Source organism: Hetaerina americana, unplaced genomic scaffold (assembly GCF_022747635.1).
Source record: "Hetaerina americana unplaced genomic scaffold, ioHetAmer1.1.p SCAF_2, whole genome shotgun sequence".
In the NCBI taxonomy this organism is placed as follows: Eukaryota; Metazoa; Arthropoda; class Insecta; order Odonata; family Calopterygidae; genus Hetaerina; species Hetaerina americana.
In genome coordinates, this window is record NW_027286763.1 from 8,079,983 (window position 1) to 8,103,041 (window position 23,059).

Here is a 23,059-nt window from a genome sequence, read left to right on the forward strand (position 1 = left end):
CTCAAACCAATTCTCTCTCCCGAGGAAGATCTGGTATCCAAATAATCACACTGCTTGGGTGGAGCTCGGGTTCCCAGTCTCACACCAAGCAGTGATATTCTAACTCTGAACAGAATAATTGACCTTACTCGCCAAACACCAAATAAGAAAAAAAATTACAAAATGGCGCTAAAACAACTAAGCTGAGACTTCATTTCAATCAATTATCTTGACTATTACCAATTATTCTACACTTATTGAGCTGTTTGTTCCTATCCCAGATCTCTTTAGCAATACTGCAAGACAAACTAGCTACAATAGGTTCAAAAATGCAATTTTGGATTTGTTGATTTCAAACCCCTTGTACTCTTTTCAGAGAATACTTTGAACTTAACTTCTCAAAAGTGAAAGAACAATGCATGTGTATTTCTTCACTATGGTGATAAATGTATGTATTTATACAATTTTCTTTAGAAGCCATCCATAGTTCTAAGTGCTGCTTAGTGATGAATAAAGATTATAACATGTACCATTGAAGATTATTAAACGTGTCATCAGCCACAAACTTTATTTTTGTCACAATCTATCAGCCCACCTAAGAGTTTTCGTCTCAAATGTACTGGAGATATACATAACAGTCTCAGGTTTATCTTGGTGGAATTCCTTCATTATGAGTGTCAAGAGAAACTTAACACTTCCACAATAAAGATTTAATATTTCAAGACCATGGCTTCGATGCTGCGTATCATCACCTCCTGATGGTGATGCCCAGCATCAAAACCATCGTCGTGAAATATTAAATCTTTATTGTGGAAGTGTTAAGTTTCTCTTTACCCTCATAATGGAGATATATAAACAATCTTAATTGGTAAAAAGTCAGAGAATTTTGACCAATTATTAACAGCTATATTACTTGGCATTATGACAAAGGACCATCAAGACCATAAATATAGTTTTTGTCAAAAGAATATTATCTAACCCACAAATAATTTAAAATAAATATCCTACTTGCCTACACACTGTAAAACAAAATAAAATACAAAATAATAAGTCTCAAACACATAATGCACAAATATGAATATGATTTGAATAAAACAACAGAATAAGCTATGAGAACTAACAAAACAATCAATAAACAAGATTTTCTTTCCTCACAACACTAGCAGTATAAATCATGCCACCAAATTTTGTGTTACATCTTTAAAAGACTGAAAGAAAACATTAAAAAAGATACAGAAAATGATAGAGACGTCAAATTTGGCATACATATACAGTTTGTCGCCCATTAAATTATCTAAATTACTTTATCACATATTTATGTATTTCCCAGTATTTTAAAATCATTCACTAAAAAATTAATATCTCTTGGCTATGCACATGGTCCGTCCAATGACACTGCTGAGAGAACCATTTCTCTGTCCAAGGGAGCCTAAACAAAAGAGATTTATAAAAATAGTCATCAACTGGTCTTAGCCGGGTTAATGGCAATCAACATATAACAATCACAATGTATATTCTAAAATTTATCTAAATGTAGTTCATTATTTCCCCCAACAAAACCAAAATGTAAACAGTAAAACCATGATATGTTTCAAAAATGGCACGAAAATAATGATTAACTAATAAAGGGCAACAATATAGGAATATCCTCTAAATTTCACATTAAATGCAAAACATTTCAGAGTGTAAAAATCATTTGCCTTTAGCCAGATTAAAAACTGAATCCCTCAATGTCTTTGACCAATGTTGCGGATGGAGGGCTTTAGCCAGTCAAGCTACCAAGGCATCCAGACTGGATGGACATAGAGGGATCCGAGTTTGAATCACGGTCAAGGGAAATGATTTCTGGATTTGAAATTTATGCATTTCAATGCACATTAGTGAATGGCTCTGTTAAAAGTTTCTGTTGTGACATTTCCAGAAGTTCTTTGAATTTCAACTTATTAAAACAAGCATTCATAAAAGTAGAAAGCAATCAACTTTGTCAAGAGCACCATAGAGAATACAGTCCATGGTTTACTTTTGAGAAGAGTTGAGGGATCAAGTATACATGTCACAAAGCAATTCTTTTCGGAAACAGAAAATTTGGCACAAATTTAAGTTTGCAACACCTATATTCCTTTAAAAATGGAGTACTCACAGAAGTTCTCATCATGAATCTACAAGCTGCAACAATCTACAAAGCACAGAAAACCTGAAAATAGCCAACAGTGTGATGATTTGCCTTACATATCTTAGATGGTACATTCAGGCTGCCCCTCCTTATTTCCGACCATGCTTTAGCTTTCTGGTAAAGAATACCCTGTTGCTGCTCTCATTAAACTCTCCATATCCTCCCTCATACCTCATCTTCCATGCTTTCCTCAACGACTCTGGGTTCATAAATCGAGTCTTAAATTTTTTAAGGGCAACTGGTTTAATGAGGCAGCTATAGTTTTGGATCTCATAATTTTAATGCCTCTTGATTTTAACAATTACTTATTTATTTATATATTTAAACGTATTTATTTATTCCTAATTAAAAAGGAATTTTAGTTTTAATTTTAATGAGTGGTGCAAAATGACCTTAGCTGTCGACGCACCCTAAAACTCTCAAAACTACTACTCAACCTAAGTTTCTTACCTTAGGTTATTTATCTCTCTAGACTTTTCTCTACCTATTTCTGTTTTTGCATTTTTCCACTTCTCTCGCTCACCAATCATCCTAATCATCTCATTCATACTGCATGGTTTCCTTGTCTTTTCCTTGTTACTGTTCCCATAGTTTCATTTGTGGCCTTCAATTTCTCTTTTGAGATGCTCAAATCTTTTTTCTACTGAATGCATCTTCCTGTCCTCATTCGAAAATGATTTCCCTGCTTACTGTTACTCCTTTTTTCTCGTCACTATTAATACTTCTACAGTCCATTTCCTCATTTGTATTGCCTGTTTTATCCTCTTGAATATGGTGTTACACTTTCATGATACTAGCTTATGATTTGAATCCTCTTCTACCTCCATTATACTCGGTGAATTAATTATTTTGTACCTGAATTTGCAGTGAACCATAATATATCATAACTGATATATCTCTGAATCTTTGGAAATAATCCAAATATGCCTGTGTCTATTGTGGTGCATAAACCATGCTTTCTTCATGGTTAAACCTTTCTCCAGAGCAGAACAGGAATTCTGTTGCTTTCTTCCCACGGTCATTCGATTTTCTTAATCCACAGGCCCCTCACTCCCAGCTAACCATTTTCCCACTGTTCCAACCCTCATCACTAACAAATATACCCTTCCAAGGAAAATCTTCAACTATAACCTCCTATCGGCCATATTCACTGGGTATTTTCTCCCCTCTATGATTACTCATTGGCAAATAGCCCTGAACAATGACAAAATTCATTGGTTTAGTTTTTCCTCTACTAATAACATATGCAGCTGTCCATTCCTCTTTCCAAGAATTTAGCTGATGGCAATCACTTAGGCTTTGCTACTATCCCTGCCAGGCCCAGCTCAGTTGGCTTAGTCCTCAATGGTGTTTTTAACGTGACACCATCACTCAAATGGCCACCTTACTGGGGTCTGATGCCTTTGCAGCCACCTACCTCAATGAGGAACAGATACTGCGTGGACTACCTATCATCTGGCTCTTACATTTCAATTTATCTGGAATGGGTGACCCTACCAGGTGCAATGATTACTGCTCCAGCCAACAGAACCCCAAGGAAAATCAGAATGCCCCAGCCTTCACACCACACCATGGTTTAGGTCCATTGGAAGGGTACTTAACATTATAGGTCTTGTACAAACTGCATTATTTAAGGATGATAATTTTAGATAAGAGCAGAGTAATAACTATTAATAAACATTAACTGGTCATAAGCGATTGAGATGAAGGAGATAATATGCCAAGAGCAAGGCATAAGCTGTAACCGACAAGCCAGGGCAAGAAGGAAGAAAAGCACTAGCAACTCACATGAGGCAAATAGCGCACAGTTCCACCAAAATGACAAATTTCTCACGAGCACTAAGGCTAAAAATGCATCTGTATGGATTCAAGACAGATTTTTTCTCATTACAAAGAGTTTTGGTCTCTCATTTTAACTTCTGGGACCCAGATCTCGTGAATTTCTAGACAATAACCAAGTCTACCCCAAGACATAGACCTTATTACATGGCTCAAATCTTTTCATCATATGTGTATTAATACAATATTGAGGGCAGAAAAGTAACAAACTGAACTATGCAACAACTTTAGGAACATGACAAAATATCGGCGAAAAAATTATCAAATGAAGTTAAATTATGTGCAATGCAGCACATGGGGGAAAACTTATAAGTGTACAATTTTACAGGCACACGTGAATTTTTCCAATTAACCCTTTCCACTGCATCAGCATACATCACTAAAAAATAAGAGAAATAAGTTCTCCTTACCTGATGTCCAAAAATAACTTTTGGATACCTTTGTAGGTTATCCACAAAATTTTTTTTTAATGATGCCACGGAAGCCATGCAATTGTCATTAGTACGTGATTGTACATGATTCAAGCCAATTTGAATATAAAAGTGCTCAATTCTGGATAAAATTTCAACATAAATGTTCATAGATTTCCTAATATTATACACTGTATTTGTTGATGGCTTACTAATATGTTGAACATTATTAAGGAACACCCTAAGCTCTTCGCTCAGTTACCTCATGATAAATCCTTACACTAACACAGAGACAATATCTTTAGAGAAAAGCTGATTTTCAGTTAAATACGATGAGCTGTTTCGGAGTCCATCTAGCATGAATCAATCACGTAACTATATTTTCAAAGAAAGACTGAAATGAGAGGTTTCTGATAAGTACATACTCAGTTAACGCCAGTGATTATTGACAAAGAGGTGAGTACAACTGATTTATCCATAAGCCCTCGGTAACTGAAGACAGGAACCAAAATTCATCCATATACGAGAGAAACAAAATGAATCAAAATGAAAATTCCCAAAAAAAAGGGTGAAAAAAAAGCAAATGAAAGAATAAATATACCTCTACTTGGTGATGGGTGTCCCTGCTTAGAACTTCACACAGAATTCAAAAAGCTGTCATAAAAAGTACATAATCAGCTTCCATAGGAGCTTAGTTTCACCAGTAAATAACAGGTAGAAAAAGAAAGGAGGACAGTTTCCCATCGAGAAAACCGGATCAGAGGACAAAGAAACTGCAGATTGAAAGTTTTAAGTACCAACCTTAAAAATCTTCGCAAAGATGGAAGTTGCAACACCTGGGAGTCTTCTCGACACTAATTCACAGAAATGGGCTTTGCAAGGGATAATGAAGAATAGCAATGGATTCCAGAATTTACCTCATTCTGCAATTTTCTGTTGTTTTAAGAGGAGTTGTTTCAGGGCATGCAAGTTACAAAATATTCCATCTGGGAAGCAGTGTAAGATCCATGGGATGAAAATAATTAGAAGCCACAATCAAACAAAGAAGTCTTCCACCGAAGCGCTTGGCTTATGACATTATCACAACCTTTCAAACAAGGAAGTGAAGCTGTCAGCACCAAATGCATTAGTTTCTTCATGTAAAAGAAATATTTTCCATTCTGGTTCCCACAAGAAAATGCGAAACTATTCAAGCATATTTGTTTTTCATGGTTCAAACAATATTTCTTGGGATTTGTTCCAAACACAAGGCATTCTTCCTTTGTCTCATCAATGGACACAGACACCACTGTAGTAACACACTGGATTATGTTTAAGCTGAAGTTTTAATTTTTTACTATGGAATGGAAATTTAGTCACTAATTATACAAAAAAAAAGAGAGATTAAAAAAAAATTTCTTTCTTCCAACTCACCTTTCTTAAAGAAATTCACCACAAAATGGCATTTTCTTCAAAAATGTTCACCCATTTCTGGAATTGAATAAAATTCACTGTCAATTTCTATAAATGATTAAAACAAGGCATGGTTGAGTAATTTATAGAAATTCTGTAAAAACATTTACAGAACACAAAAGAAACCCAAAGAATTACAGCTTAAGAGTAATTTGACCAAACCATTACTTTCCCTGTCACAAACTATTCAAAACAGGCCATGCAAAAAATAATTTTTGTGCCCCTGGGGCAACACAGGGAGCATTAGGTATTCCGCTCTTCCCTCATACTTCAAAACTTTATAGCATTAGTCCTCACTGATGAAAAGACCTGACTTCCTTCCTTCAGGCCCCTACCCTTCAACTAATTTCACATGGGTAACCCTACGGAGGGAGCCATCACCAATGCTTGCCATTATAGCTCAACGGGCCATTGAAATGCACAAGTGCTACCAACACACCAAGGTTGCACCCCATGGGGAGGGATACATGATAATAGATGATAATAGAATGTCAAAACTCTATTTTTCAAATAATGCATCATAAACTTTCAACAATCATTATCCCTGATTACACTAGTTTTTTCACTACATTAAATAATTATAAAGCCTTAAGATTATTTTTTCTAACCCAACTAAGAGCTTGTAACTTCTCAAATAAAGGAATTCAAATCATTTAGAGGATAACAGTTAGCATGAAGGCAACTTACCATTCTTCCTGATCACTTTTTCCAAGTAGGACTCAATATGGTCATTTCTATATGAGGGATTACAGGCCTGCAAGGTTAAATATTAACTAAATTAACTGCCACAGTATGATAATTAAGCAAAATAATTTATGAATTGATACTTACGACATGTAATTAGGTACACAATTCAATCAGAAACATTGAAATGATGAATCAATCAATAATATTAATGAATTAAAATTTAATTTCCTCTTTATGTCGAACATCGGACAAGTATTTTTTTTAAAGTAATCTACCGGTTATGGTAGGTTTTTGGATGTACACAAAAACTATATAAATATTTTGTTACTTCTAACAAAAAAAACACATCCTACTCTTCAAGTCCCCATGTAATTCCTTCCTCCCTTCATCCCATTTAACACGCCTATCTTATTCCTGCCCTTTCCTCATTTGCCTCGAATTTTCCCTCTGTTTCATTCTTCAACATCCCACTGCCAATCAATATGCCCTTCATCCATTTTTCCTGCCTCCTTATGATTTCTCCCAACAAACCCCTCTCCTTGCCTACCATACCTAGCACTTCCTCATTTGTTTTACTTTTGGTCCATTTCACCTTCTCCATCCTATATAACTGCGCTCGATATCCAAGTTTTGACGAGCCTTTTCTTAATATCCTTAATCAACGTCCCTGTCATTATCTACCTCCTTGTAAAAGCCTCTTTACCTAATGCAATTCTTTTCCTCACATCCCTATAAATTTGATCATTTTGGAACAAAACACTTCCGAGATACGTAAACTGTTCCACTTGCTCTAGTTTTCCATAGTGATCCCATGGGTTATGCTATATGAAAGTGGTGTAGCTGTACGACAATGCTGACCCACACATGGCTTGCCACACCATTCAAACTATCAACAAGGTACATTTTGAGGTGCTGGAATAGCCTCCCTCCAGCCCTCATAGCTTGCTTGCCAGCAAACTAACTTGCTCTCTACCAAATTTTATCTCTCTCTTTGGGCTGCTTTGAAAGATCATTATTTTACGGACTTAGACATGCAGGAGGTGCAGAAGTGGCTTTGCCACCAGTCAAAAACCTTCTCAAAAGGAAAATGCAAACTTGTGAACTGTCGAACCAAGTGCTTCGACAAGGGACATGACTCTGTAGAAAAATATGCAAATGTTGAACCCCTACCATCATGTAAATAAATCCATCATCACACATTAGTCATCATGCATCCATTAGCACATATAACTTATAGTTTACTCTATTGGGAGAGTCAAATGGAACTCTAATCAAAACATATTTTATGACATGTCATGCAACTCAGCTAGGATGGACATTACTCTAACTCCTGAAGGAGATTCTTCAAGACCTCTGGTCTAGGATAAAATGACAAATAGTTCAAAGGGAAAAGATTACTATGAAATGAGCTAAGGATCACAGTTAAATATTTTGTTTTTTATGAACATATCTAGGAGCATCTAAAACACAAAGATTAATCAATTAGTCAACCACCGAGATAGAAAATTGAGACTTTTCCCTCATAAGGGGAACATGCAGGGGTTTCCATAGTCGATTCACAATGGTGGTTCATGGTGTTTAAATGAGTATCCATCACCTCTGTGTTGACTATCAATCTCCAAAGTATGCATTCAAATTTACAAAATGTATTTTTGCTAGCCTATAATCACTTTGGAAATCAGCAATGGCTAATTTAAGGCTGATTTCAAAGGGCAACTTATTACCAATACTATTACTTAGGTATAAAAAATAGAATTTACAAAAAAATTAATAAATTAACAATATGGACGTCTTAAAGTATTAAGTTGTGAAAACATACCATTATTATCTCTCTTTGAGGATCCGGCTTTAAAACTGATGCTGACATTGCTGACACCATTTTCAGTCTCTCACCACGACCCATCGCTGTGGCAGGAACTTCATGCTCAACCTGTAAAAAGGAACATGAGGCTACTTTTCATTCACTGAGGAAATATACGGGTTTTTCAATGTTGTGAAACACTACTTAAGATAAGAATGGAAAAGAATTTTTCTTATTTTAACAGCTATTTATATTATAATAATTCAATGTCCATAATCACAACAAACCCAAAATTTTCTAAAATCAACCCAACAGAAACCCAAGTAACCTGCATGTTTCTATAGAATTGAAAAACCCTTTCAACATCAAGGGAATTATGCAAACGACTCTGTCAAATGCTTATATAAATCACAGTCAGGTCATATACTCTAATTTTGTAACTATTTAAAATAAGCAAATGCAACTTTATTGGCAATAACCATGTTTATTTATTAAGTATGTATACAGTAGCATAGCCCTCCTTTGGAAAACAGAAAGCAGTGAGAACACTGTGGAACCTCGCTATGGGAGCATCTCCCAAAGGGAATAATTTGCATATTGAGCAAAAATATTGGTCCAGCAAATGACTAACTAGACGAGTGGATTCCTACATAACGAGAGACTAGGATAGGGAAATTACTTGATTCTTGCGCATCTGCTACTGCAGTTCATCTCTAGCACTCTTTCTGCCATCACTTTTGCCTTGCTAGTGATCACACATTTTTCCAAACTTAGGTTTCAACATAATACTAGCGATATTTTTGCAAAGTTTAATAATATTTCGTGGATAGCTCTTTAACATTAACTCCGAAGAAATATTTGTAAGAAAGTCATAATAGAATATAAATAGCAATAATAGTAGAAAAGAAAATATTTGTTTGGTAGTTGTGTCCATCCAAAAACCTACCTTAACCGGTAGATTACCTTTAAAAAGTAGAAAAGAAAAGTAAAATCATAGAAACTCTGGAACAAGGTGTGAGCGTGGCTGATCTAGTATGCACATCGAAAATCAGTCGACATGATGATTGGCCTTTTCTTCAAGAGCACAGACAAGACTAAGAAGATAGATGCTTCAAACAGAGTGAGGAGTATCTACGCAATGGTTACATATTCTCAACCATGTTAAAAAGTTACTTCTCATATGCATAAATGAAAAGCAATTGCAATACAACACCATTACCAAGAATATAATTGTGAGAAGGGGAAAGTGATTTTCATAGACCTCATTAATAAGACGTCAGGACCATAAGCAGTGGAACGACTATTTAAGGGGAGCCATTCAGGGCTCGTGAAGTTCACACAAACTGTCATCCACGGCATTTAACGAATGGCTAAGTAGCAAGCTCTGAGTCAAAGGCAGCAGTGAACTTCGACTGTGACTTCAAAAAGCTCATAGATTCTGCAGGTTACCTTTCGCAATGTGTTTTTAATTGTGACGAGATGGTTTTTAGGGAAGAAGATGCCAAAGCAAACTTATATTTGTGCACATAACAGTATGAGAGAATACATTGCCAGGCCACAGGGCAATGAAAGGCTTTTACGCACTATTTTGTACAAATGCTATACAGTTCCAGACCATTCTGAGTCACATTTTTACCAAATTTTGAAGCAAAACTGAAAAGAATTGTTAGTAGACAACTTTCTAGTAAAAAGGAATTAGGTCCGTATCATAAATAATTAGCACTTTATTTTGAATCTTGTACAAATCGAGCTCTAATTCCTGGTTGCTTCATTTCACAATACGAGAAAAGGTAAACGTGTTGCATGATCCTAAAAAATGTATGCATTAATTTCTTTGAATAAACCTTGTAGAGAATTTACTTTTTTGTATGGAAGGCGTTATCATATTTTACATTAATTTATACGCAAAAAGTTGTTTCACTAAGCAAGTATTTCGCAAAGAAATTGCAGTCTTTCATTATCAGGCCGAGAACTTTTCACCTTACCCTCATACAGATTCAATTCTTCACAAAATGTTGGTGAAATTAATATGTAATGGAAATAGATAAAATGAATGGGATACAAGAACTGAAAATGCATAACTACTGTTTTGTTAAAATTAGCTTATTGTTAATATCACTTGATTTTTGGTCCAAATCAGCTAGATGTTTTATTTGAATGAGATTATTGCATAAAAAAAATACAATTCTCATACTTTGCGGTTTTAATGTATCATGTAGAGTCATTAAGTTGTCGGTAATCAAGGCCTAACAAGACTACAGGGGAAATGTGTTACCAGGGGTTATGCACGTTAAAATCCTGGATACTAAAACTTCATGCTACATATTACAATAACTCACAATTTAGCTCTGCTAACTTTCTACCTTCCTTACATTAATCCAAAATGCCTATTGCTTTTAGGGCCTTCTCCTTTCTATTTCTGGACAGCATCCCATTGCCTCTCACTATCTTCTGCATGCACTTTTCCTTCCTATTAGAATTTCTTCCAACAGCTGTCTTTCTTCAACTATTGTGTCTAATAAAACATTGACTTGATTCAAGGACAATTCCAATATATTTTATGAGTTCCCCACCCACTTCCACTCTGATCTCCAGCCCTTCCCCTGTCTCTGCTACCACTTAACTTCCAATATATAACGAAAAAAAACAGGTGATGGTGAGCATAGCTGCCTTACCACTCTTCCTAACACAGACATCTTGACTCATCTAGACAGGTGTGCTCATTCACACCTGTACTCTTCAATGTATACATGGAGGAAATGGCTAAAGGGGAAGTGGATGAACTGGAATTAGCATGAAAGTCATTGAAGAATTCATTAAAAAGTTAGGCTTGCATATGATCAAGCTTTAGTTAGCCTGTCAGCCAAGGGGTAAAATGCATGACTGAGTACAATGAAGAGTCTTGTGTGATAGTTATGCAATGCATAGCAATTCAAACAAAACAAAGGAGATGAGGTTTATGAGAAAGAGGAAATCTAAGTTAAATATTGAAATAGGAGTTCATGAACTAGATATGGTGGTACAGTTTATGTTTATCAAAGTGTTTTGGGCTAAAATGATCACAGTAGTAGGGATATGGGGAGAATAACTGCATCAGGTAAAGAAGCTTTCACAAGGTGAGAGATTTCATGACAGGGATGTCAGTGAGGATGTTAAGAAAAGGCTCAATAAGACTTTGATAGAGTGCATGGCTTAGTACAGTGCGGAAACAAGGTCAATCATGCAAGACAATGGGCATGGATTGGAGACTTTTGAAATGTAGGCGTGGAGAAGGATGAAGAAGGTGAAAGGAAAACGAACAAGAGAGTAGTTAGTTCGGTGGGAGAGCAGACAGGATTTTTAGGCAAAATCCAAAGGAGCCAGGAAAGACAGATGCAAAGAGTTTGGATTGTCAATGAGAAGTTGATGACTGGGTTAGAGGAGAGAATGCCAGGCAAACGTGGAAGGGGCAGGAATGGGATGGCGATGTTGGACGGAAAGAAGGGCAGAAGGAAGCATACGGAGATGAAGAGGGGCTTGTTGTAGATTAGGATGTTGGGTTGTGTTTTAATAGGAAAGGCAAGCAAATTGTTGCTATTCAATTTAGTAGCTTGTGTCCATCCACAATACCTTAACTGGCAGAAATGGGAGATATTTCATATAAGATTTTTAAGTGGTGCTCAATCCCATTTCTGGGAGATATTTCATATAGAATTTCCAACTGCCTACCCACCTCACTCTAAGCAGCCTTCTACCCACCCGTAAACCTCTCCAAACTTATAGCCAATCGAAAAGACACCCAGGGTAGCCTTCTCAAATCAGGCATTTATAAACTGAAATGCGAGGATTGCAACAGTGTTTATGTCGGTCAGACAGGTAGGAATATTAAGTTACGAGTCAAGGAACACGCAAGGTGTCACAAAAATCAGAATACCAACTCTCTCTTTGCCAAGCATTTCCTGGAATTCGACCACAGCAGTGACTTTGTCCCCGAGATATTACACATACTCCCAAAAGGATTAAAAATGGATGCTATCGAGCAATTAGAGATAAGAAGGCACTTTGCAAACCCCAACACGACCCTTTGTAATGAACAATTGTTCCCATACCCCTCCCCACTCCTCTCCGAGAAACTAGCCTGGAAATGGTCAAAACAACCCCTCAACGCACCTGAGGGCCACCACCCCTATCAGGCCCTTCCAACCCTCCCCGCCCCCACTCTGTCCTGAGGGTATATATTCTGGCACTGTCTGTTTAGCAAATTTGTACCTGATGATGCCGCAAGTCGGTGAAACGTGTTGTACCATATAATGAAATCTGTGGAAAAGTACAGGTCTTTCTTTTTAGTATGATCTGCCGAAGTCTTCTGGCTAAACGTCTCCTTTAAAAATGCTACGAATTAGTGCGTTCAACTCTTACCCCAAGCTGTCCTATGCCTTTAAGTAGATCTGCAGGAAAGTTGTCCACCCTATAGCCTTATTTGATTTCAATTTCGTTAATGGCCTTTCTATGTCACCATCAAGAATGCATACATAAACCATCCTCATCAAAGTCATATTCTCTTATTGTCTAAGGTTGCTGGCCTTTAATATTCCTTGGCTCAACTACATTTACACCATACCCTGCAAGCCACCACAAGGGCAGGTAGTGGCAGGATGTTATGACACACCCCATGAAACAAAATAAAACCACATGAAAAACAAGCAAAAGAAGGCAATTCACGTCTATTAAGACGTGTGTATTCATGCATTTGGTTCAATTAATAATTTTCCTCATTATTCTTTGCATTCATTTTTATGATCAGGAATCATTTATAATGATGGTTTCCTAGTCCGTTACTTATTTATGGTTTATGGCTTATCTAGAGTTTTCGTTTGTCTCTTTTGATATCTTCCCATTTTTCATCTTTAGCACCCAGCTCTCTGTCCTCATCCATTATACTCTCTACCACCAGCTGATACTCCTTTCTTATCATGCTAGTAAATATTTCTACATTCCATTTCCTATACCATCTTCCCCGTTTTACCTTTTTGAATCAAACGCTACACATCATAATTTTCAAATTAATGTTCCGAGTCCACACCTGTTCCCTGAAAACTGTGAATAAACCACGCTGTTCCTAAAACTGTCTAAAAAGGCCTTAATCCAACTATAATTCTAACCATAATACTGGCAAGAGCAGTTTTTTATAATTTTATAAAATTATTTGCTAGGTGGATAAAATATTATTTGCTTCCAATTTAAACAAATTATGATTGCCTTAAATTTAGATTTTCTTTCTTCATTGTTGCCAAAAACTTAGAAGGGGGGGTTACATTCTGCAACAAATCAAAGTTATAAATTCTGAAGCAATGGACTTATTAGACAATGGGCAGATCAAGTATAACTGTATTAGGTGTAACCTTTGGCTCTGGTGAGGTTTGATGCGCAGGCCATTGCAGGGCACACCTGGAAAAAGGTTTCACCCTCATAAAATGTTCCACAGATTGCACAGGCCTCACGTCAGGACCAGTGGAGCTAGGACCAAATGATTTTGTGGAAGATGCTCTTCCTTCACTTACTCCTGTCTGTGATGAACATGATGTGAAACCCAAAGAATCTGAAAAGAGGATAAAATTGTGTGAGTATGAGGCAATATATGTGTGATAAATATACATAAATTTTCATATACAAATATAAAATCCATAAACACAGTTAACAACCTGGAGGTTGGTTTGATAGGTGAGAGTAAGAGGTCCCCCAATACTTAGTCCTAATATTTCCCAAGAAGTTCTGGTACCCAAAAAATAACACAGCTTGGGTAAGGCTGAGAGTGCCCAGAGAGACATGCCTGGGTATTGAACACGAGCCGTCCAGGAAGCAACAGCCTTTTCTAGACAACCACCTTCCCCATACACGAGGGCTGCCCAAACAGTAACTTACATTTTGAAATAAGATATAAATCTATAGATGAGACTAAGTTTTATTACATATATTGAAACGTGCATTCTTAAACTATTTGTCTGTATAGTCACGATTCACATTGAGGCATTTATCATAACTATACACAACCTTTTCAATTCCACCTGTAAATAAATTTGCCACATTACATTTAAACCACTTGTTTACACCAGTATCTGCATCACTGTCCAAGGGCTGTTTTGCAAAACACATTTAGCTAGAGATCTGTAATGGTAAATCACTGATTTTCACCAATTTTTTTGTTGATTATGGTCAGTTCATCTGCCACAACTGCAGGCCTCACTGCGGTCTCGTGCTGAACACTCGTAAGGCAAATTATATAATTGAATGAACCACTGCTTCACTCCCCCATCACTGATTATTCTGTCTCCACACACTTCACCAAAGTGTCTATGAATTTCAATTGGTTTATGGTTTCTTGCCACTAAAAACCTTCACTGATCGCACTTCACAAGTCACAGGATTTTCTGTTGCAGAGCATATTTGAACAGCTTGCTGTAGAAAAGTAGATGAAGGAATTACATTACACAGAGTCTGCGCACTATTACAGCAAGTTTTGTACTGAGTGTGGGGACGTTTTTACACCAAGATGGTGGCTCTAGCCCTACCATCAGCCAAGATAGGTCAAAATGAAAGTTACTTTCTGGTCACCCCTCACATTAATAAGTACTCTACTAGTTAAGGTACGTTTTGAGAGGACAAAACTACCAAACAAATATTTTGTGACTGCTAACAAAACACAATCCATCAACTTACTCTACATCAAGTCCCTCTTCCTCTCTGAGTACTTCCTTCATCCCTACAACCCATACAACATCTTTATCCTGTTCCTGCCCTTTCCTATTTTGCCTAACATTCTCCCCTCTGTTACAGTCCTGTAAATCCCACTGCCGATCAATACGCCCTTCATCCATTTTCCCTACCTCCTAAAGATTTCTCCCAACAAACCCCTCTCTTCGCCCACCACACACAGTACTTCCTCATTTGTTTTCTTTTCAGTCCATTTCACCATCTCCATTCTTCTCCACACTTACATTTCAAAAGCCTCCAATCTACTTTATCATCCTGCTTCAATGGCCACGTTTCCGCACCGTACATAGCTACGCTCCAAATCAAAGTTTTGACGAATCTTTTCTCAACATCCTCACTCAACGTCCCTTTCATCGACCCCCTCCTCCTTGTGAAAGCCTCTTCCCCTGGTGCAATTCTTCTCCTTACATCTCAACTGCTTAGACCGTGTTGGTTCAAATCACTTCTGAGATGCCCCCCTATTTTAATGTTCAGCTTAGCCTTTTTTTCTGGAAAATTGCATAACCTTTGTTTTATTAATATTTATTCTCATCTCATTTCTATCGCACTGAGTTTCCAATTCACTCAGCAATGCTTGTAAGCCCTTGGCTGACTGACAAACTAAAGCTTGGTCATCAGCAAACCTAACTTATTTTATGATTTCCCCACCGACTTTCATCCCTATCTCTAGTTCTTCCCATGCCTCTTTAATCATTTCCGCCACATATATGTTGAACAGCAAGGGTGATAATGAGCAAACCTGCCTTACCCCTCTTCTTAACACTATCCATCAGGACTCCCCATTCCCCACTCGCACCTGAGATCTCTGAGACAGGTACATGTTGCGGAATAACCTCCTATCCCTCCAATCTATTCCTGTTTTCTGCCATATACTCATTAGTTTGCCCCAATTCACTTTATCGAACGCTTTTTCGAAATCTATGAAACAGGCAAATACCTCCTGGTTGCATTCTATATTCCTCTCGATTAATAATCTCATTATTTCATTGGAATCACGCGTACCTCTCCCATTCCTAAACCCAGACTGATCATCCCCTAAGTAATCATTTGCCCTACTCTCCATCCTTTTGCTTTTGATCCTGAGAACAACTTTAGCTGCGTGGGATATCACACTTATTGTCCTGTAGTCCTAACAAGATGTAGCCTTTACCTTTTTCAGAACAGGATCTAACACTGTCCTCACTAAGCCTTCTGGCCAGATTCCTTCCTCATAAATACCACGAATCAGTCCATATAGACTCTTCCTCTCACATTTTCCTAAACCTTTTAGTAGTTCTGCAGGAATATTGTCTACCCTGAAGGCATTATTTGATTTCATCTCCCTTAAAGCCCTTTCTACCTCATCATCAAGGATGCCTGGCCCTCAGCTGTCTTCATCTACATCATATTCCCTTTCTATGTCTAAGCTTGTTGCCTTAAGTGATCAACCATACGAGGGGGGACCCAAAAATATCAGGAATGTTGTTATAGATTCTTTAGCTCTCAATATATTTACATTAAATTTTGTTCACCTTCAAAGTATTCCCCATTGACCAAAATGCACTTCTCCAAACGATGCTCTCATTGTTCGAAACATTTCTGACATTCATTTATCAGGATGTCCTTCAAGCCTTCTAGTGATTTTGTTTTACCTCCTTTGCAGTGTCAAAATGCTTTCCTTTCATGTCCCTTTTGAGTCTGGGGAACAAAAAGAAGTCACAGGGAGCTAAATCCGTTGAGTAGGGGGGGTGGAAAATCGATGTCATGCCGTTTTTTGTCAAAAACTGCATCACGGAAAGGGCTGTATGAGCCGGTGCTTTGTCATGATGGAAGAACCAGTCGCCTGTGTGCCAAAGATCTGCTCTTTTCTTCCGGATACTCTCCCTCAATCTCTTCAAAACCTTCAGGTAAAACTTCTGGTGGACAGTTTGACCCGGGGGAACGGCCTCCAAGTGCACAATACCTCTGCAATCGAAGAAACAAATGAGCATTGTCTTGATTTATGATTTCACTTGGCAAGCTTTTTTTGGATGAGGAGAGCCAGCTGTCTTCCATTGGCTTGATTGCTGCTTCGTTTCAGCATCGTATCCATAGCACCATGATTCATCACCTGTGATCACCTTGGAAAAAACATCAGTGTCCTCTTCGAGCTGATTTTGAGGTTCAAAATATGCATGAACCAGACTCTCCCTTTGCTCATTAGTAAAATGGCAAGGGACAAATTTGGCTGCAACCCTTTTCATATGCAAACCTTCACATAGAATCCTCTGAATTGAACTCCATGACACTCCAGACAACTCACAGAGTTGATCGATGGTTCTGCGACAGTCTTCACGAATGAGGGCATTCATTTTGTTGATGTTTTCGTCAGTTCTTGATGTTGAAGGGCGGCCTGAACTAAGGTTGGCCTTCAATTGACATTTTACCATTTTTAAAAAGTGTAAACCACTTGTGGACTCTGGTTTTGCTTAGGGCAGCTTCCCCATTAGCAGTCTTGAGCATTACAATAGTTTCCGCGGCCGATTGCCCCAATAGGAAACCAAATTTCACTGCAGCACGTTGCTCTTGATAATCTGCCATCACATTTTTTGCCGAAATAAAAAAAGTTGTTTCACTGATACAGCTCTCAAGGATGGACCGATCCAGTCAAAGCGACGGCACTGTGCACACTGGCACAGGAGACGGGAGCCTGGCGTACCACCAGCCGAACATAGGCTTCCCCCACTATTGCTCCCCACAGCAGCCCAATTCCAGTTACTTTTGGGTCCCCCATCGTACAGCTCTTCTATATATTCTTTCTATCTCTCTTGGATCTTTCCTGAGTCAACTATTATCTTATCTGCCTTGTCTCTAACTGTTAGCATAGATCTTCCCTTCTTACTTCCCTATAGTGATTTAACCTTGCTGTAGAGCACACCAATTTCACCCTTCCTCTGCAAACCTTCCATATCCTCGCACTGCCTTTTCCAACATGCTTCTTCTGCTTTATTTATTACCCGTCTCAATTTATTATTTAACTCTTTGTACTTCATTTTGTCGAACTCTGTGTTTACATTCTTCCATGTTCTTCTCTCATCCATCTTTGCAATTATCTCATCCGCAATTCACAATTTCTTTGTCCTTTTCCCATTTACGGTTCCTATAGTTTCTTTTGTAGAAGCCAATATCCCTTTCTTGATACATTCCAGTTCTCTTCAATAGTACTCAGGTCTTTAACATCATCCATGATTCTCTCTACAGCCTGCTGGTACTCCTTGCTTGTCAATGCATGTAATGTTTATACAATTCATTTCCTTACCTGCCGCCCCTGCCTTATCTTTTTGAAACGGACACTACATTTCATAACAACTAAATTGTGGTCAGAGTCCGCATCTGCTCCCGGGAAGCTGTGCAAATTTATCACACTGTTCCTAAACCTGTGTCTAACCAGAATATAATCTAGCTGATATCTTTCTGAGTCACCTGGCTTTTTCCATGCATACCTGCATCTTTTGTGGTGTCTTAACCAAGTGTTGGTGATGGCTAACCCCTGTCTCCTGCAGAACTTGACTGATTTCTCCCCACGGTCATTCCTCGAGCCTAAACCGTAGTCCCCCACCTCATCACCATCCGTTCCTTTGCCTTCCACCGCATTCCAATCCCACATCACTATCATATGTTTCCCAGCAGGAACACACGCGATTATGTCCTCTAACTGATCGTATATCCTGTCGACCTCTTCTTCCCTATGGTTGCTCGGTGCCATGTATACCTGAATAATAACCAAGTTCGTCGGTTCTGCTTTTATATCCACTAGTAATATTTTCTCCATTACCTGTTCTATGTTGACTACACTTCTTCCTACCTCTTCATTTAATACTATGGCAACCCCTCGTTGGCTGTCATCCCCGCCGCTGTATATTATTCTATAATTATCACTCCAGTAATCCCCGCTATCCTTCCATCTCACCTTGCATAAATCTAAAATATCTATATTTCCTCTTTCTATCTCCCGCTTAATATTCTCTAATTTTCCCATCATATTTATACATATACTATCATAAATGAATGTATGAATACTTTTATTGTAAAGCTTCTGCAAGTTTGGATATTTGCTCATAGACGAACAAAATGTGAAATGATACACACTGGGAGGTATCCATTGCTGACAATCTGTATCAATTTCAGTATCAATAATAAAATAGGGGGGGGGGAAAAGCTCTACAATCTGGCAGATAAGATTTTCTATAAGGTACTGGAGCCTTCATGAGCAGTGAAGCTGCAGATGGAATAAGTATTCCATTGAAGTGTATACATGGGCATGTATCTGCTTGAATTGGTATTTCAAAATGCTCCTTGCAACAAATTGCCCAGGAAGGAGCAGCAACTGACAATGGATCTAAGGCAGAATTTGTGAGTCAGAGGAAACCCAGGAAGATCCCAAAATATCCATGGTTAACCAAAGGCATCCCACACTCCAAGCTTTGCTGCCTATGATAATGGAGAAAACCAGATTCACAGAAAAGTTAAGTTCCCGGTAAGTATCACTGAAGAATATCAGATTCAAATATAATGAAACACAAAACAGGTGAAAAAACAACCCACAACAATGCCAATTGTTTTTACAGATGGTATGTCCATTTATCGCATAGTACACCATTTCAGGGGACAATCACCAATTAAATATGCTCTCAAAGTGCCTATTTCACAAGGAAGTTTAGGTTATTATCAATGCAGCTTAGTAAAATTTAAAATATTTTCTTGAGACAAAGCATAAAATGGAAATAAAATTTTGAACTGAACACCTCTATCACTGCATAGTTGTTACTTAAAGCAGAGAAATGGAACTGATATCAGGAGCCCTCTAATTGTTTGATTCAGATTTTAAAAGTAGAGATTACCCTGGCGACACAATCAGGATAATTATTTTTAATGACTGAAAAATCAATTTTAACCAAACCTGCCATAAAAGCATATGATCTGCATAATGCATCTAACCACAATTTGCAACATAATCCTTTTCCTAGCAGCTAATAATAATAATGATAAAAAGTATGTGCGGAAGGCATAGCCAGACACAAGAGTTAGGGAATACTCCAGCAGGGAAATGAAAATGGAGATATCGGAGAAAATTTAAAGACATCTGGAGTCAGAGATTTTTGAGGTGGTTCGAATATTATCAGAGTATGGGCTTTCCATGCTAAGATAACCATCCTATCACCCTGAGCTGAAATCCAAAGAAAGCATTTGGAGAATAATAAAAATTTCGGTTTCTTTGAACAGTGTTACATTTAAATAGGAACGAGTGAAATGTTTAGAGGGAGAAATATTCACCAATATTGGATGAGAAGAGTTGAGAAGTGTGTGATAGAAAAAAAGAAGTCAAGAACACTTATACACCGAAAGAGTGCTTCAGGATGAAATTGAGAATTAAGCTACATTAAATGTAGTCCCTGATTCAGAGGACACCAGTGATGATGCGTTGACTGAGAATGAATAAAATTAATTATTAAGTTACGTTCATTCAAATACCTATATTAATAAAAGTTTGGTTGCATTACAAGGTACACTAAAATTTAGTCCAATCTGGACTTTATTTTAGTGTACAAGGTACACTAAAATGAAGTCCATTATAACCCTTGATTTTCAATTTATATGTAGAAGAAAGTATTGAAGAGGCATGAGATGAACTGGCAATATGAATGAAATTTGGTGATGAAGACATCGAATCAGTTAGGTCTGCAGATGATAAAGCTTTAGATAGCCAGTCAGGCAAGGGGTTGCCAGCATTGCTGAGTGCAATGAAAAGTCAGTGCTACTGGTATGGAATGAGAATAAATGTAAAAACACAAAGGTTATGAGGTGTTTGGTAAGATAAAAGCTAAATTAAACATCACAATAGCAATTTAGAAACAAGATAAGGAGGAACAGTTCACCTATATTCTAAGAGTTTGGGAACAAAATAGTTGCAGTGTTAGGGACATAAGAAGAAGAATTGCATCAGGCAAAGAGCTTTCACAAAAAGAGAATTAATGAGAGGGATGTCAGTAAGGACGTAATTAAAAAGCTCATTAATACTTTGATATGGAGCATGGCTTGGTTCAGTGTGGAAACATGGTCAATCATGAAAGACAATGGGCGTGGATTGGAGACTTATGAATTGTGGATGTGAAGGATGAAATCTTTCATTTGAAATGCTAGGAAAAGCATATGTTGCCTGGTCTGTCCATCCAAAACCTACCTTTACCATTAGAGTAACAATTTTACTAAAATCACATTTCCATTAATATTTTATAAATATACACAGCTATTGCTGTCCATAGCCTATTTGAGAGATAAAAATTATCCTCATTGAGCAAGTATTTTTTTATTTATAAATACATCAGCAATTTGTTTGGAAGGTAAGGCACAGTTTCAATTGGATTTCATGAGCAATTCTTGAGCCACAGAAAATATCCTACTTCCATTTCTTTGTCACAGTCCAATATGATTCATGAACATTCTTGAGCATGCCTTTCACATTCATGATTCATGTCAGTACATAAACAAGCTAAAATGCAGCGAGGGACTATTGTCCATCCTGCCAGGGACACCTTCCTTTTCCCTTCAATATTCCCCCGCCAGCAACTTCTGCACCCCTTGGGAACACTGCTTTCGCTCACATCTCAAGTGACCACTAAATTTCTATCAAAATACTACCTTGATCAAAAAGTTCCCGGAATAACCACCGTGTGGCGCTCCCATCGTTCCGATTTGAGTTCTGTTTTTTTTGTTAAATTGGTACATCTGTTGTTGATATTCCCTTTAAATCTTAGTGTCATAACTTGACATTTGCAAAAGTTACGTAGCCAAGAGTACATCTATCTCTGTGTGTGTTGGCGATTTTTTACAATTTCAGAAATGGATTTAAATTTGCAACAACGAATTTGTATTAAATTTTGCGTAAAAAACGGATTTAGTGGCGCACGGACATTGGAAATGTTGGAAAAGTGTTTCGGCAACGATTCTCTAAAAAAAACGGTCGTTTACCAGTGGCACGAGCGGTTCAGAAGTGGTCGTGAGTCAATCGAAGATGATGAACGCAGTGGCAGACCATCGACATCGAAAGTTGGTGAAAAAATTGATAAAGTAAAAGAAATGTTGGTCAATAACCGCAAATTAACCATCAGAGAAATAGCGGAGGACTTGAACATTGCCTATGGATCCGCCCAAGACATTGTGGTTAATGATTTGGGTTTCCGTCGTGTAGCAGCAAAGTTGGTTCCAAAAGACCTCAATTTCATGCAAAAAAGAGACCGTGTTGACGTCGCAAAAGACATGATTTGCGAGGCTGAATCCGATCCCACATTCATCAAAAGGATCATTACTGGAGACGAGACGTGGGTTTATGAGCACGACACACAATCCAGACATCAGGCAAGTGAATGGCGTTCACCAAATGAGCCGAGACCAAAAAAACCACGTCGTTTTCAGTCAAAAAAGAAGGCAATGCTGACGGTTTTCATGGATTACAACGGTGTAGTGCATCATGAATTTTTGCCAGAAGGCCAGACAGTAAACAAAGAGTATTATTTGGGCGTTATGAGACGTTTGCGTGAAGCAATTCGCCGAAAGAGACCAGAAATGTGGGCAGAAAACTCGTGGATTTTGCACCATGATAACGCACCGTCGCACAGTGCTATCATTATTCGTAATTTTTTGACGAAAAATGCAACAAATACCATCCAACAGCCACCGAATTCACCTGATTTGGCTCCCTGTGACTTCTTTCTGTTCAATCGAGTTAAAAAACCATTACGGGGAACGCGTTTTAGCAGCCGAGAGGAAGTAATGGAAAAATCGCAGGAAGCACTGATGGACATACCGAAAACCGACCGTAACTTTTGCAAATGTCAAGTTATGACACTAAGATTTAAAGGGAATATCAACAACAGATGTACCAATTTAACAAAAAAAACAGAACTCAAATCGGAACGATGGGAGCGCCACACGGTGGTTATTCCGGGAACT

At 37.8% G+C, this 23,059-nt stretch overlaps 1 protein-coding gene across 2 annotated transcripts in view; it reads right to left on the reverse strand.

Moving 5' to 3' along the window:
• Nucleotides 1-511: 511 nt before the first annotated feature.
• LOC139688026 (uncharacterized) overlaps nucleotides 512-23,059 on the reverse strand; it is a 29,372-nt gene continuing 6,824 nt past the window's right edge. The window contains exons 6-10 of one of the 2 annotated variants that reach the window (XM_071585430.1): nucleotides 13,882-13,919; nucleotides 8,360-8,470; nucleotides 6,541-6,607; nucleotides 5,815-5,871; nucleotides 512-1,408 (exon numbers count right to left, since the gene is read on the reverse strand). In XM_071585430.1, coding sequence (XP_071441531.1) covers nucleotides 5,852-5,871; nucleotides 6,541-6,607; nucleotides 8,360-8,470; nucleotides 13,882-13,919 — 236 coding nt within the window. In that variant the 3' untranslated portion in view covers nucleotides 512-1,408; nucleotides 5,815-5,851. Of the gene's footprint in view, nucleotides 1,409-5,814; nucleotides 5,872-6,540; nucleotides 6,608-8,359; nucleotides 8,471-13,722; nucleotides 13,920-23,059 lie in introns of both variants that reach the window. The other variant, XM_071585429.1, reaches the window with a different exon arrangement.